The sequence below is a fragment of the Lichenostomus cassidix genome, chromosome 2 (assembly GCF_008360975.1).
Source record: "Lichenostomus cassidix isolate B80296 chromosome 2, HeHo_3.0, whole genome shotgun sequence".
Classification (NCBI taxonomy): domain Eukaryota; kingdom Metazoa; phylum Chordata; class Aves; order Passeriformes; family Meliphagidae; genus Lichenostomus; species Lichenostomus cassidix.
Window position 1 is genome coordinate 132417631 of NC_139482.1, and position 14156 is coordinate 132431786.

At 41.1% G+C, this 14156-nt stretch overlaps 1 protein-coding gene across 2 annotated transcripts; it reads left to right on the forward strand.

Moving 5' to 3' along the window:
- The first annotated feature begins 264 nt into the window (after positions 1 to 264).
- Positions 265 to 12133, forward strand: DCSTAMP (dendrocyte expressed seven transmembrane protein). 2 transcript variants are annotated; one of them, XM_085053387.1, is made up of 4 exons: positions 265 to 321; positions 5782 to 6844; positions 9901 to 10221; positions 10907 to 12133. In XM_085053387.1, the coding sequence occupies exons 2-4, from the start codon at positions 5819 to 5821 to the stop codon at positions 10976 to 10978; spliced, it is 1419 nt and encodes a 472-aa protein (XP_084909513.1). In that variant the 5' UTR covers positions 265 to 321; positions 5782 to 5818; the 3' UTR covers positions 10979 to 12133. The 2 variants fall into 2 exon arrangements, with proteins under 2 accessions (XP_084909513.1, XP_084909514.1); XM_085053388.1 differs by having other exon boundaries at positions 9904 to 10221.
- Positions 12134 to 14156: the final 2023 nt, after the last annotated feature.

Genomic DNA, 14156 nt, shown 5'->3' on the forward strand with positions numbered 1-14156 from the left:
CATTATTCAACATAAAATTAAATCTTTGAAATTTGGGCCTTGAACTCATTTGCTGATATCTATTACTCTGCCAGAAAAAAAGGTGGAAAGTGGCACTTGCAAATTATATATTATTTTGGTCTTGTGCATAAGTTACTTCCTCATGAATCTTTGTCAAAACCAGAACAATTTCAAAATTGTAGTGTGTCTGACTCATTGAGGGAGGGTATAGGAAAAAAATTACTCATGTGAGATTTTTTACTACTGTCTGTCTTGGTTCCTCACCAAAGTCAAGAGACGCAGAGCACGGGAAGAACCTTCAAGCGCTTTACAGGAGTGCCTGTAAGTAATACTTTAAGGGTAATATCAAGGAACTTTGGACAGTAATCATGGACTGAGGTAGCTGTTCTAAGGTAAAAGGACTTGCTTTAAGTTAACTGTTGTCACCTTACTGATTGGAGGGTCTATTCCTACAGTTCGTGAAACAATTTGCTCTTAAACTCTCCCAAAAGCATATATAGAGCTGTTCTGTGTAGGAGATGGGACTGTGTAATCTCTCATATTCCCTTCCATCGCTCACACTGGAATTTTCTGTGTTTTGTAGAGTTGTTTTTGGCAATAGGCAAACTATCATTTGGGTTTCCCAAACTTCTTCCATTCCTTCCTGTGTTTTAAGGAAAGAATATGTCTGTGTGTTTGTTGCACCACAGCTTCCTCACACAGCCCATAGAGTTGTGACAAAATTTGATTTCTTGTTCTATGTCCCTTCCATAGCTGTCCGTATCCTATGGCTGCCCACAACACATTTTCTGTGTCCTTCTCTGAGAGCCCAGCTGAGTCCAATACAACCTGGGCTGGCAATTAGGAAACACAGGAAGAGGTTCATTTCCCCCAGCTTTGGATAGCTCTGCCTGAGTAACCCAGACACTTTTGAAAGTCAAGCTAAACAAGACATTCTCATAGAATGCAATCCATTTTCTGTGAGGGTGAACTTCTAAAACAGGTCTGAAGTCATGGCTCTGGGTAAGTACCCTTTTCATTGACATATAGACAGCTCAGATATGGCCATCACGGAATCACTGAAGGCTTGGGTTAGAAGAACGCTTTAAATATCATCTAGTCCAAGCCCCAGTGCTATAGACATCTGATATTAGACAACATTTAATCAATTTGTGGCATCCTAAAAAACTTTTAATATCTTGCGGTGTTCAGAATTCTTCCAAGCTATCACTTTCAATACATGAAGAAAAAGAGATCTCAATCCGTTGCTATTTTTGCTTGTTTGTTTATTTTTGTTTGTTTGTTTATTTTTGCTTGTGTATAAATTGTTATGTTTGCATTGCTGTGTTTAGTATTTCAAGTTCCTGTGTGCATATATATGATTAGATAGTCATCCCTTTTGTTTAATGTGTTTAGTACCATTTACTTTCCTTCCTCATGCAGCTAAAAGCAAATGATGTGAACATGAAAAATGATGAGGGTGTCAATGAAGCCCTGGGGATAGCTTAGTAATGTTGCTGGATTTTTGATTGGGCTTTTATTTCTCTGTTGAATGCCTTGCATTGACCAAAGGAAATAATCTGGGACTCCCTCCTGCACTGGATTTTTTTAGGGATCCAAAAATGGGAAGTAATTTTCTTACAATTCAATGTAACTGATTCAGGCTAGAAAAGAAGGCTTCTGAAACTGCCAAAAAAGGAAATATTTCTTTTTATATTCTTGTTGTGTGCTTTCTCTCCTTTAATTCCTGTATAAAATCCCAACAGGACTTATGAGGCAAAGATCACTCTGTAGCTGAAGCAAGGCAAACATCACTGTGAAGCTTGAGCATTAATGGAATACAAGTTTCCCATTTAACCTAATGTTTCTCTTAATAAGACTTTGTTTTTCTGTATAAGGATCCTGCATGCTATTCTGAGCAAAGGGCCTGCCAAACTGCCATTCTACTCCTAAGATCAGCCCAAACCACAGTGCTGTGCGGAGAAAGTTATATCAGACTTGGTGTGTAGGTGAAAAACTGGGTGTTACTACCCAGTCCTAACTCAATGGCACTTGTAGTCCTCATGCTTTGCCTGACTTAGGTCTGTATCAAAATAGAAAGTAGACTTAGAGATCTGACTCCTTTTTTTATGCTTTGCCAAGTCAGCTGTGTCTCTGTTAAAAACCCCCTAATTATTTAGTAAATTCCATTCTTTTACTCACTACATGTTTTTCGAAGACACCTGCTTCTTCCACTATATTAAAGACTGGAAAGGTGTTTGCCTGGGTAGCTAATCCATATACTAGAAATGTAGACCTGCTCTTCACCACTAAGCAGACAACAGCCTGGGCTGAGAAGGTTTCACAAATACTCTCTACAAATATTTAGTTTCAATTTATTGCAGTTGGACTAGATGATTGTTGTTAAGCCCTTCCAACACAATTATCCTATTCCATTCTATCTGTAGCAAGCCATCATCAGCTGCAGGGTGAGAAGGGACTAGGACAGGACCAAATTGGTAGTAGAGGCAGCCACAACTTCTTGGATGATGAATATGGAGTCTCCACAGAAGGCAAGGAAGAAATCACACATAGCACGAACACATCCTATGAAAAAAGCACACAGCTCTAGCACAGACCTCATGGCTGAGCTGCAAGGACATTTTCTAGGGACTCTTGAAGCTATGTACTTATCTTCTGCTTACTCAAATCTGTAGCCATATCTGAAATATCACAAGTAGGATCTTAAAAACACTTTTAAAATTTTGGCTTTTATTTTAAAATGAATCTAGAAAAATACTTTTTAAATATGTTGTATTAAATTCAGTACATCACAAGCCTTAAGAACTGTGGCCCAACCTCCTTGCCAGAGAGGGTCCTTTGGAGAATTTATTTTTATAATTACTCCTGCCAGCATGCCATATGGTAGATGAATATCATGCTTCCAGAGCTAAGTAAATATTTCCTAGACAGGAAAACTAAAGCATAGAGAGGTTCCCCTTGGACCCAACCAAAAAAATCAGATACAGAAGCAGAACTAGAGCACAGGGGTTTCCAGCTCTTCTCTGTGGGAGTTTCTCATCACTAGAAACTACAGTGGAAAGAAATTGGCAGTTCAGGGCAAGAAATTGCTTTCCAATAATAATTCTTTCCTTTTGCTACATAAATAAGGGTAGCAGCCCCTGCCTTAGTTCATGTTACAGGACAGAAGAAAAAGTACTTTGCTTCACACTGCAATTGAAATTAAGGTTTTGTTGTCAGCCTCCTGTTAGAATTCAGAACTGCCCCTACCAGCTTCAGCACAGCTTTTGTGATTTATATTTTCAAGAGGATTAATTCCAGAAAGCTCTCAAAGTTTACTATTTCTTTAAGCTGTCAAGCAGCCTCTTTATTGGTGCCAAAAATTTATTTCTACCTCTAAGCCAGAGTATTATTTTCCTTTCCCAAGCATTCCCAGCTGTTTAAGTGCCTGGTGATACACTAATATTCAGCCTCCAAACAGTTTTTAAGGTTTAGAGTTTTTGTCCTTTGAGTGATTCTCCTGTGCTCAATGCTGACTATCTATGCCTGTTGCTGATACTTTATGGGGGGAAAACTGAGATGTCAGACAAGCCACAGAGATGCCTGGCTCTTGCCATGGAAATGTCTGAGCTCAGAGATGGGCTCTGGAGGGGATGGGAATGTTCCCTTTGCAACTTTCAGTGACCATGGAGAGACACCTGAGCATGCATGCCATGAGCTCCAAAATTCGCTGTGTCCTTACAATGCCTTTCCTGCCTTAAAGCTCTGGCTTCATGCAGGTTAGGGACAAATCTAACATATATATTCTGAGTACTGCAGGGATTTCATGCAGCAGCATTGAATTGGCCCCAAAAAGGAAACCTTTTGGTTATTTTCAAGTTCTGCCTATATTTTGCAAGTCTCCAGCCTCCCAGTCCAGAAGTACTTTTGTTAAATCTAAGAATGCAGTCATGCCAAAATCTCGGTCACATATTGCAGCCATTTACTGAATGCTTATAAGCGTTAACCTAAATTCACCATACCCATACATACAAACACTCAAAACCATGCAAAAACTGTGCCTGAGAACAGCTGTGAAATTGGTGCTGCTAGAGAAAACTCAAAATGTGTTATTTTCTCACACGGATGTTTTTGGATCGTGTTAGATAAATGCTAGCCTTTTTGCATTTCATGTTGTTAAGGCTTCTTAAATCAAGCACAGAATGCCAGATGTATTCCCTGTGCAAGGCAATTTTTCTTATATCCACAAAGAAGTTGTGGCAGCACACACTGTTTAACAATCTGATCAAGGAATTACAGGATTCACTGACGAGGTTTACTGGCTGTTGGGTCTGGTTCTGCTTGACTCCAGGATCATGAACATCTCCTTTTTGATTGTGTTTCCAAAAAATGTCTTTCATTAGAAAGAGGACAAAGCAGACCATCCACATGAGCAGAAGGGCAGCTCTGCTCATGGCAAAGCTGGAGCCTGGTGGCTCTGTGCTGACTCTCCCCTATCCCCTCCCCCATTTCACTAGCAGCATTTTCCCAAACATGGCCACTTGAACTTACTTCTGGGTCATTCATTAACTAATTTTGCTCCTGTGAAGGAGCTGTTAATTGCTCTTATACTCCATTTACAGCTGAGTTCAATTAGGCTGTGGAGGGAAGCAATTTTCTCAGCCTTCCCAGGCCCTGTGATAGTGCCAGGAATTAAGCCCACCCTAAGAGCCTACTGCCCACCGTTCAGCTGTGCAGAAGTGGTTAAACACATTGCCCTGCTTGGCCACAAGGGCAGTGCTGGCTCATGGACAGCTTGCTGTATGAGGACCAGTCTGTCGTTGTGCTATCCCAGGAGAGACCTAAAGAAGGAGGGCTGCCCCTGAGGCATACTTTCTGTGCTCCATGCTAACCTACCTGCAGCTGAAGAAGCTGTGCTTCACTCCCCGTCCCTGGGCAGGGTGCACATGCTGCTTTACCAGCTCCTTCCTCCCTGACAGCTACTCCCAACAGATCGAGCAATGCTCTCCTTCATTGGGGTACCAATAGGAAGTTTCCATTCTCCTCTCTTTCCCTTCTTGGTGCCTACAAGGCAAAGCTAGTAGTGTCTGCGAGGAGCAGTTGGTGCTACAGGATGTTTGTGTCTCTCTTATACAAACACACACACACATGTACATATGAACCATTATGTCTACATAGCTAATGAGAAATTGTAGGAGACAAGAAAAATCTTTCAGAATAAAGTGAAAGGCCTTCTTCTCACTCTTGCTCAGTGAAAAGCATTTTGGGAAAAGCATGGCTGAAATGCAGGCAAAAACAAGTTATATAAGCACCTGCGTGATACTCATTGGTCAGAACAGTGTGTGGAGAGCCACATGAGAGGTGATGGGGAAGTGGCAGGCAGCCAATGTGTGTTTATTTAGTTAACAAGCATGCTAACAAGTATAATTTTAGCTGGAATATATTTAGCACAGTATAAAAGTTTTACCCAGCTGTATAGTATAAAAGACTGTCTGTAGCTGCATTAAAGTGATTCTCTCCTCAAGAAGCAGAGTGTCCGTGTCTCATTGCTACAAGAAATCAAAGTGTGAAAAATATAAAAGGCCAAAAGATAGAAATCCTTTTAGATTGACCCCCTTCAATATTTATAGCTGTGACATTGGGGACAAATATTTGGGTCTCATGTGTGGCAGTTCAGCCCCATGTGAGTCAGACCTGCGTATTTTGCAATGTGAAGAAGTATCAGACAGCCAGTTAAAAGCACACCATTGTCAGCAGTGTGATCCTGTAAATAACAGTATTTTTCTTTTCCTTTCCTTTTAGCTTGAACCATTTCAGTGTAAGCAACAATCAGCAGAAAATGCGAACATTTGCCTCAATAGCACAGAATGCATGGGAAATTTTTATATCTGAAAGGAAGAACGGCTGGAAGTATCAGATTCAGCTTTTTGCCATTTGCTCTGCAGTTGGGTTCCTCTCCAGCTTTCTTTTTTTCCTTAGCATGCATTTCTCCTTGGCACACCCTTCTTTGGGGCCCTTACTGATTTCTGGATTCATCTGGATTTTTCTGTCTATGACACTGTTCTGTTTCAAGCACCTGCGCTGTTTTAGTGTTCTGTTCCTCCTTTCTTGTGGACTGAAAAATGGCAGGGATGCTCTTGTTACTGCTGGCACAGGTGTTGTGGTGGCCAGCAACATCCAAAATATTTTTCACAATCTAAAGGTTCTGGCAGACAGTATAACCTGTCATTTAAAGCAGGAGCAATTTGCCTTGATAAAATATTATGTTGAGGCAATAAAATGGATTTATGAGGTGGCCAAGCTTCCCACTGAACTACCTAGAGATATAGTAGACCTAAAGCACAAATTCACACAATCTTATTCAATTTCAGATGATGCATTAAAACAAGAGCTAAATGACACAGAGCAAGAAATCCAGAGAATCGCTAACCAGATATCTTTTATGTTGACTATACTGCCCTGTATAGGTCAGAAAGTATTGCCTATAGTTGGGGTTTTTCTAATTTCTTTTGGAACTGGCCTCTTTATCAAAAAATTTGTGGGTTGTCATAGTATCAAATTTAAGAATACTTATATCACAAAACAGTTCATTGCATTTGATGAGTACAAAAAGCAACAGCAAAAACCCTGCCTTCTGCCACTTAACAGAAAAGAGAGAAAAGATTATGTGGCAATCCCATCTTTCTTTTTCACAAGAAAGGACAGGAGAAAAATGCTGAGTTCTTTTCTCCCTGTAATTATTCATCTTTGCATCTGGCTTCTGTTTGCTGCAGTAGACTCTTTGTTTTATTGGTTAATTATTTCTGTGAACAAATATCTCCAAGAAGTACCAAACCTAGACATTCAACTCAGCCTCTTTCAGAATGTAAGTACTTATCAGTATCATATATTTCTTGGTTTAGTGTTGAAAAATATCCCTTTATCTTCAGCAGCTGCAAGAGCAGACATATAGCCAGTGAGCCATAAATTCTTTCCTGGAATATCATTCATTTCAAAAAGGGCCATTGCCTCTGCAGATACATATGTTGGATGGAGCCAGACAATTCTTTCCAGAGCATTGTCATATTTCTAGAGAATGGTAAATTTGAGAAGGACTTTCATTCTTCCATATATATATATGAAGAAAACCAGAAGCTTAAAATTGGAAACTCACAAACCTGACATTTGTGAAGCACTACTTTTAGAGCCAAAAGTCACTGTGACGCTGACATAAGAGATGCCTACCTTTCTTCAACTGAGTATTGTGAGGAGTTCATCCATTGTATACATGGGTGCATACAGACAAAATAATAGCTTGTTGCCAAATCTCCAGGTTCCTCTAGCAGAAGCAGCAGCATAGAGAGCCATAGTGTGACTAGGTTGGAAGGTAAGTCTGGAGGCCATCAAGACCAATCTCATGCTCAAAACAAGGACAACTGGTTAAAGCATGGTGGTAGTAACACCAAGGTTGTGGGGTTGATGGGCCATTCACTTAACAATTGGATTTTATGATTCTTGTGTGTCCCTTCCAACTCAGAATATTCTGTGATTCTGTGGCAAACTTCTATGACAGATCAAATTGCTCAGTCTTGTCTGAATATTCTTAAAGGTAGAGATTTCACCACTGCAGTTATTGTTGCAGTTTAGTGCAAAGTGAAGATGCCCAGTTTGATAGCTCAAGAATTATTCATCCTAACTAAATCAAGCAAGAACAGCAGGAGGCCATCATGGATGAGCAAGGAGCTCCTGAAAAAAGCATAAACTAGGTGAAAGAAGGGCCAGCGGTCCCAGGAGGAGTGTAAATATACTGTCTGAATGTATAGGGATGGGGGCAGGAAAGCCAAAGTCCACCTGCAGCTGAATCAGGTAAGACAGGTGGAAGGCAGCACAAAGGGCTTCTACAGATCCATAAGCAGGCAAAAAAAAAGAAAAAAAAAAAGAAAAAAAAAAAGTAGGTCCACTGTGAAGAGCAGGAGGGATCCTGGTAGCAACAAAGGACACTGAAAGCCCAGGGTACTGAATCGCATCCTCAGTTGTGCCTTCACTAGGAACACCAGGCATCAGGAATCCCAGGCCTTTGAGACAAGGTTAGGGCATGTTTAACCAGATGTGCAACCATGGGGCCTGGTGGGAGGCACACATGGGTGCTGAAGGTGCTGGCTGATGTCATCATGAGGCCATTTTTGGTTGTCTTTGAAATGTCATGGGGCCTGGGAGACATCCCTGGAGAGTGAAGAAAGCAGATGCTACTCCCATCTTCAAGAACGGGAAGGAGGACGATCCAGAGAACTACAGTCTTGTCATCCTCACCTTTATACCTGGGAAAGTGACAGAGGATATAATCAGGAAATCTATTAGGAGTATTAAGCTTGGATTTATAAAGGCTAAATCATGCCTGACCGATCAATGTCTTCTTATGATAGAAACACTGGTTTGCTGGATGAAGGGAGAATAGTGGATGTTGATTATGCATTTATTAGGGCTTCCACTGCTGGAACACTGGAATACAACATCTTTATTGACAATCTGATGAAATGTAGGCTACTTAAATGGAGAGTGATGTGAAATGAAAATTGACTGAATTCTTGGATTCAAAAAGTTCTGTCTTGTGGTACAAAGCCATTTCTGATGCCCCCAGGAGAAGACACTGGAATCTATACTATTCAACCTCTTCCTTAATGGCCTGCAAAGACAAACAGATTGTAGCCACACAAGCCTGCAGACAATATAGAACTGAGAAGAGTGTCTGAAACACTAGTGGATTGTGCTGTCATTCAGAAGGACTTGAGAAGGCTAGAGAATTGGGCTGAGAGGAACCTCACAATGTCCAGCAAAGGAACATGGCATGTCTTTCAGTCATTGAAGGGAAGTAACTCCATGCAGTTACTGCCAGTATAGTCCCAGCAGCGTGGCAAATTCCCCCCTGTCATTGAGCGTTTCAGTCCACAAGCAGTGAAGGACATCAGCTCTTCTCAGCAAAAGCACCTACAGGAGGAGGACAGGCAGCCTCATTCGTGTGACAGCCTTTGGTCAGAGCACTGCCCGGGCTGGTGCCTGGATGCAAAGAGGGGACATGGCTTAGTTCCATGTGGGCATGGCTGGGTTGCTGTTCTACACCACCCACAACATCACAGAGGGTGTGGTTTCAGGGGGAACAGAGGGTGTGTGACATTTTTGCCTCCCTCTCAGGGAAGGCTGTCAAGATCAGCCCTGCCCCTGCCTACCATCTTGTTTTTGTCCTGGGGGCCAGGTGGATGTGACCTGTAGGGAGTGTCCACCACATTGTCTTTTTCCCAGCGCCATGTGGAACTAAGTCGAGGTAGTGAATACCTTTTGTGGGTAAACCACCTTCTCTTTTTATATACTTTTGTTATTGCTGGTGTTACAGTGCATCTCTTATTCCATTGCTTGTTGCTGTCAGTAAATTGTTATCTCAACCCATACTCTCCGCCTTTGTCCCTCTCTTACCGGAAGGGGAGTGGCTTATTTGGGGTTTAAATTTTGGCTGATGTTAAACCACCATGGTGTGGAAGCACTGCTGATCATCTGCTGAGACAAAACCAAAGAGACAGACACTTAGCTCTACAGTTTTACTATCAATGAAAGACCCTCCAACAGGGTCCCTCCCTGCTCAGGGATCTAAGCAGAGTCATAGCAGTGGAAAAATATTAAACCATTATAACCTAAATATTTCCCTATCAGAACTATTAAGAAGGTAAGTTCTTAACAGTCCAAAATGATGGACACTGTCCTAAGAGAAATTGTGAAAAGACAGTCCAAAACATTTATAAATAACCAATAAATATATTGTTTTGAGCATATGATATATAGTCACTGGATGGCCTAGGTGATTTGTAAATCTGAATGTCCAGGGGAAAAATATTAAGAAAGGAGGGAATAAGTACTATAACCAATGCCTTTTTCTCCCATTTTCTTGTGCAGAAGAATGAGAACAGCTATATCATTTTTATGAAAGAGCATATTGCAAAGACTGATTCTTTCAAGATCCCTTTGTTTAAGCACAACTGCATCCCTCATCCAGAGCTTGCTCTCTCCACGACATGGATCCAGCTTGGAGTCATTGTCTTCTTTTTAATAATTTTTGGGTTATTCTCTGGCCTCCTGACCCAATTTAAAATACTCGTGTCAACTTCCTTTTATCCTGACACTGAGATGAGACGGATACATTACTTGCATGCAAAATTACTCAAAAAAAGAGCAAAGCTACGAGAGAAAACTGGGAAGAGCATGTTTGCAAGAACGGTAAGCCATCAGCTCTGGGGGAAAATAAATCTTCTCATAGGGTGGTAGCCTGACCCAGGAAACACTTAAACACTTGTTAACTTCAATTATGTGCTAATAGACTTTCCTCAGTGCTCAGGAGTCAGAGACAAGTTGCCTAATGGTAAGATTAGATCACTTAATTGTTTTGTTCTGTACTTCAACACACATGCCTCAGACATGACATCGGTATGCTCAAATGACTATGTGCTGGCAAGAAAATACTTCTCAGATTCAGAGTTCTCCAGAGAAGAAACTTTGTTTTCATGAACATATGAAAAGCACTAAGAGTATTCCTGCAATCTAGACAGCAAGTGCTAGGCAGTAGGAGCAGCCTCTAAATGTTGAGAAAGATGATCAGGTATTGCTTAGCAAAATGCAAGGTGATATATTTCTGTTTTAAAACAGAGTGTGACTGCAAATACCATTAGGAAACAAAACTTTTGGCTTGCAAAAACATTTGTCCTGTACATATAGGTATATATACACTAATGGAAATAACTAACACACATGTACATATCTATGGCAAGTCCAAACAGATAGCTGCAGACAAACACTTTAAGTTTGGATTTTTTACAGCCTTTGATACTGACTGTACAGGCTGTTAGTGTCTGGGTGATCTTAACTCAGTAATGCTATAATATAGATCATATTTCTGTCTTTACAGGTAAACTTTTGGTTTCCAATACTCAAGGCAAGGGAGGCAGTGAGGAAGAAAGAAAGGAGTGTAGCAGAATGACAGCATGATATGGAAAAGACCAAGTGAATCTTTGGGTATGGCTGAGATGCTTAAGCTCCACTGGTGTTTCTCACCATCTTTCCTATGGAATGATGTAAATTTTTAAATGTAAAAATATCAAACTCAAAGGCTGAGCAGCAGTGTTTTGGAAAAGATGCCACTGTGGATAGTGCAGAGTTCACCATAGATTGCTCCGGATTGTATTAATACTTGTTTTTCAATTTGGGGTCTGCATTATGTGGTACTTGAGAAAATCACAGATGATCTGTTCTTCTGTCTAAAAGCAATAAAACAGTTTGGAGCTTTTAGCAGGAACCTCTTTGGGTTGAGAGGATGTAATTGTGGCAGCAGGTTTGTTTCATGTTTGACAGACACCGAAGATAGAAGACACAGCAGAGGCTGTCCATTGCCTCTGGGATGGCCAAGAACTGGGATTTAGATGTTTCTAGACATTTTTATATATTTCTCAAGCCTCAACTGCCCCAAACCCTTCAGCCTGGATCTTTGCCATCCCTAGCTCCTTGTCTCCTGCCTAGTGTCCCACCCAGAATTCCTTCCTTGGTCCCAGTCTCCCACTTCCACATATCCATAGATTGTACCACTAGAGCAGATTGCACCATGCTTTTGATAGTCATGAGGGAGGTCATACAACATAGAAGTGAGAATGCTCATGAGAGCTAGAATAGAGAGGAATCAGGTGCTGTGGCTGCAAACAAGGCCTCTTTAAAGGATGGGGCAGCTAGGTAGAGATGAACAACGTTTCAAATCTTGCAGACTGAGGAAGCTTGCAGAAGAGACAAAAATATTATGTTGCATAAGCACCACTGCATTCAGTGAAATACAATTGAGCCAATACTGAAGTGCTTCACCTATTCAACCAGCATTGGTGATGTGACCTTCATATGACATAAGAACAAATGCAAAAAGCCTAAAGACATAGGAATGACTGATGTAGCTCTAGAGATTTAATGCAGAGCTAAAAAATCTACCCAACAGGCTGTATATTCCTGATGTTCAGTCACAGCCAGCTTCTTTTTTTAGGCTGGATAATAGGAAATTCTACTCTCTTCCTCCATAATACATGCATGGTTTCAGGACAGCCATTGATCAATGTCTCTGTTATCTGAATGAATAAAGACTTAGAACTCTTTGGTAGCAAGTGTCAGAAGTTATTTTCCACCTAAACCACTGAAAAACACAGAGACTGTTTTTCTTTAGGCCTTCCAAAGTCTCACTTCTCCATGGATGCAGGTGTTTCAGGTTGCTGGTGTGACAACAATTTGTCTCTGGAAAATGGTGCTGGATTAAAGCCATGCATCATTGAGGATTGCACTGAATGTCTCTGAGAGGTCTGACTATGTCCTTTTTTGCTAAAGTGGGACAGCCCTGAATAGTAGCAGAATGTCAGCTTGTATTTTAGGTGCTGCTGTCAAGCACCACCAACAAGAAGCATTCTGGCGAGAGAGAAGCAATTAGAAGGTTGCTCTAAATTTGGATTCACAGAACAGAATAGCTATACAGGTACTATGGATAAGAGGATACACTCCTGTTATCATTGTAGATGAAAAGGGAAGAGTTAAATGTCAATAGGAGCTGAGCATTTTTGGCAGTGGTCTGACAAATTAATTGGTGGGAAGAATTGGATGTGCTCCTTTCAGTCGTAAGGAAAAGCTGGGGAGAACAATTACGGGGGCAAGTCTAAGTGACAGCACTACTACAAAACACCACCACCTGCTTCACTTGCCATCAGGAGGAAAACTCTAGTTTGGAGTTTCTTGCCTTTCCTGTTTGATGGTATTGCCACTCAGAATACCTTTTCGCTCTGTTTCTCTGCAAGTAGCAAGCAAAGGCTTTGCAGCACATGGGAATGGTTCATCAAATTGACTCAGATGTGGGTTAGTCATTGGGAGAGATGCCTAAATCTGTTAGGACTTTGAGTTCTGGAGTATGCTCTCAGGACAATGCCATGGCTGCACTTTTCATTTACTTAAGGAAATTCAGCCAATGTTGTACCTGAATGCTGATGCTCCAACCATTACCTGTCAGGGAATTTAACTAAGTATTGTTTAGTTTAACCTTCAAACTGATAAAAGACAATCCTTCTTGGGTAACTAATTGTAATTCTGCAATTCTGTAATTCTGTAATTCAGTTCTGGTAAATATTTTACCAAGATGCTTGACCCCACCACCAGTGACAGAAACATGGAAAAACCCAAGGTATTTTTTGTCTTGGTCTTAACAGGCAAGACTGATCTTTAGCCATACCAGACCTCTCAGATGTGAAGCAAAGGCCTGAGCAAGGAAGAGTTTCCCCATGTGCTTAGAGAGCACTCAAACACACAGGCCATACTTAAGTCCATAAGACATGACAGGAAGTATCCATGGGTGTTGAGGGTGCTGTTGATGCCACTGAAAGAAAAGTCTTGATTTTCTGTAAAAGGTCATGGTGATCGGGGGGATTACTGAGGACTGGAAGAAAGCACGTGTCACTCCCATCTTCAAGCAGAGAAAGAAGGAAAATCGGAGAAACTACAGATTTATCAGACTCAGTCTGTGGGAAGGTGATGGAACAATTTCCCCGGTAGGTGCTTCAAACCAGGAAGTTGTCTGGTATATCACTGAAACACAAAAAAACTTTTTAACTGTGAGGGTGGTTAAACACTGGAATAGGATGCTGAGAGAAGTTATGGAATCTCCATCCTTGGAGATACACAAAACTCACAGACATGTCTCTGAGCAACTCAGAGAAGCAGGGCTGGAGCAGATATCTATAGGCCTGACAGCCTCAGCCATTCTGTGATTATTGACTTTAGCACAGAACATGGCAGGAAAAATATTAGACATGCACAGCAAAAGTTTGTTTTAATTTGTGAATATGCTGTTCCAGCACCAGGGTGCCACCTGACAAGATACACTCAAACAAGGGTCACATACTTGAGTGGACCAATGCACACTTTGTTTCTGTGACCATACACGTGCACACCTGTATGTGAAGGTCAGCTGAATGGCAGGCAAATTACATAAGTTTGCTCTCCCCCATCTCCCTAAACCTTCATTAGCAGGGAAAATGGCACATTCTGCACCTTGTTTTAATATAATTTAAAAAAAAAATTCTAAATCAAGTCCACCTTTATGCCTCAAAGGCATTGAGTTTTGTCTCAGTGGTAGGACAGTTCTT

Bases quoted from the DNA above. Each gene is read 5' to 3' on its own strand.
- DCSTAMP (XM_085053387.1), top strand. From the start codon at position 5,819: ATGCGAACATTTGCCTCAATAGCACAGAATGCATGGGAAATTTTTATA. The intron at 6,845-9,900 runs GTAAGTACTTAT...TTTCTTGTGCAG, and splicing joins AACTCAGCCTCTTTCAGAAT to AAGAATGAGAACAGCTATAT. The intron at 10,222-10,906 runs GTAAGCCATCAG...CTGTCTTTACAG, and splicing joins AGAGCATGTTTGCAAGAACG to GTAAACTTTTGGTTTCCAAT.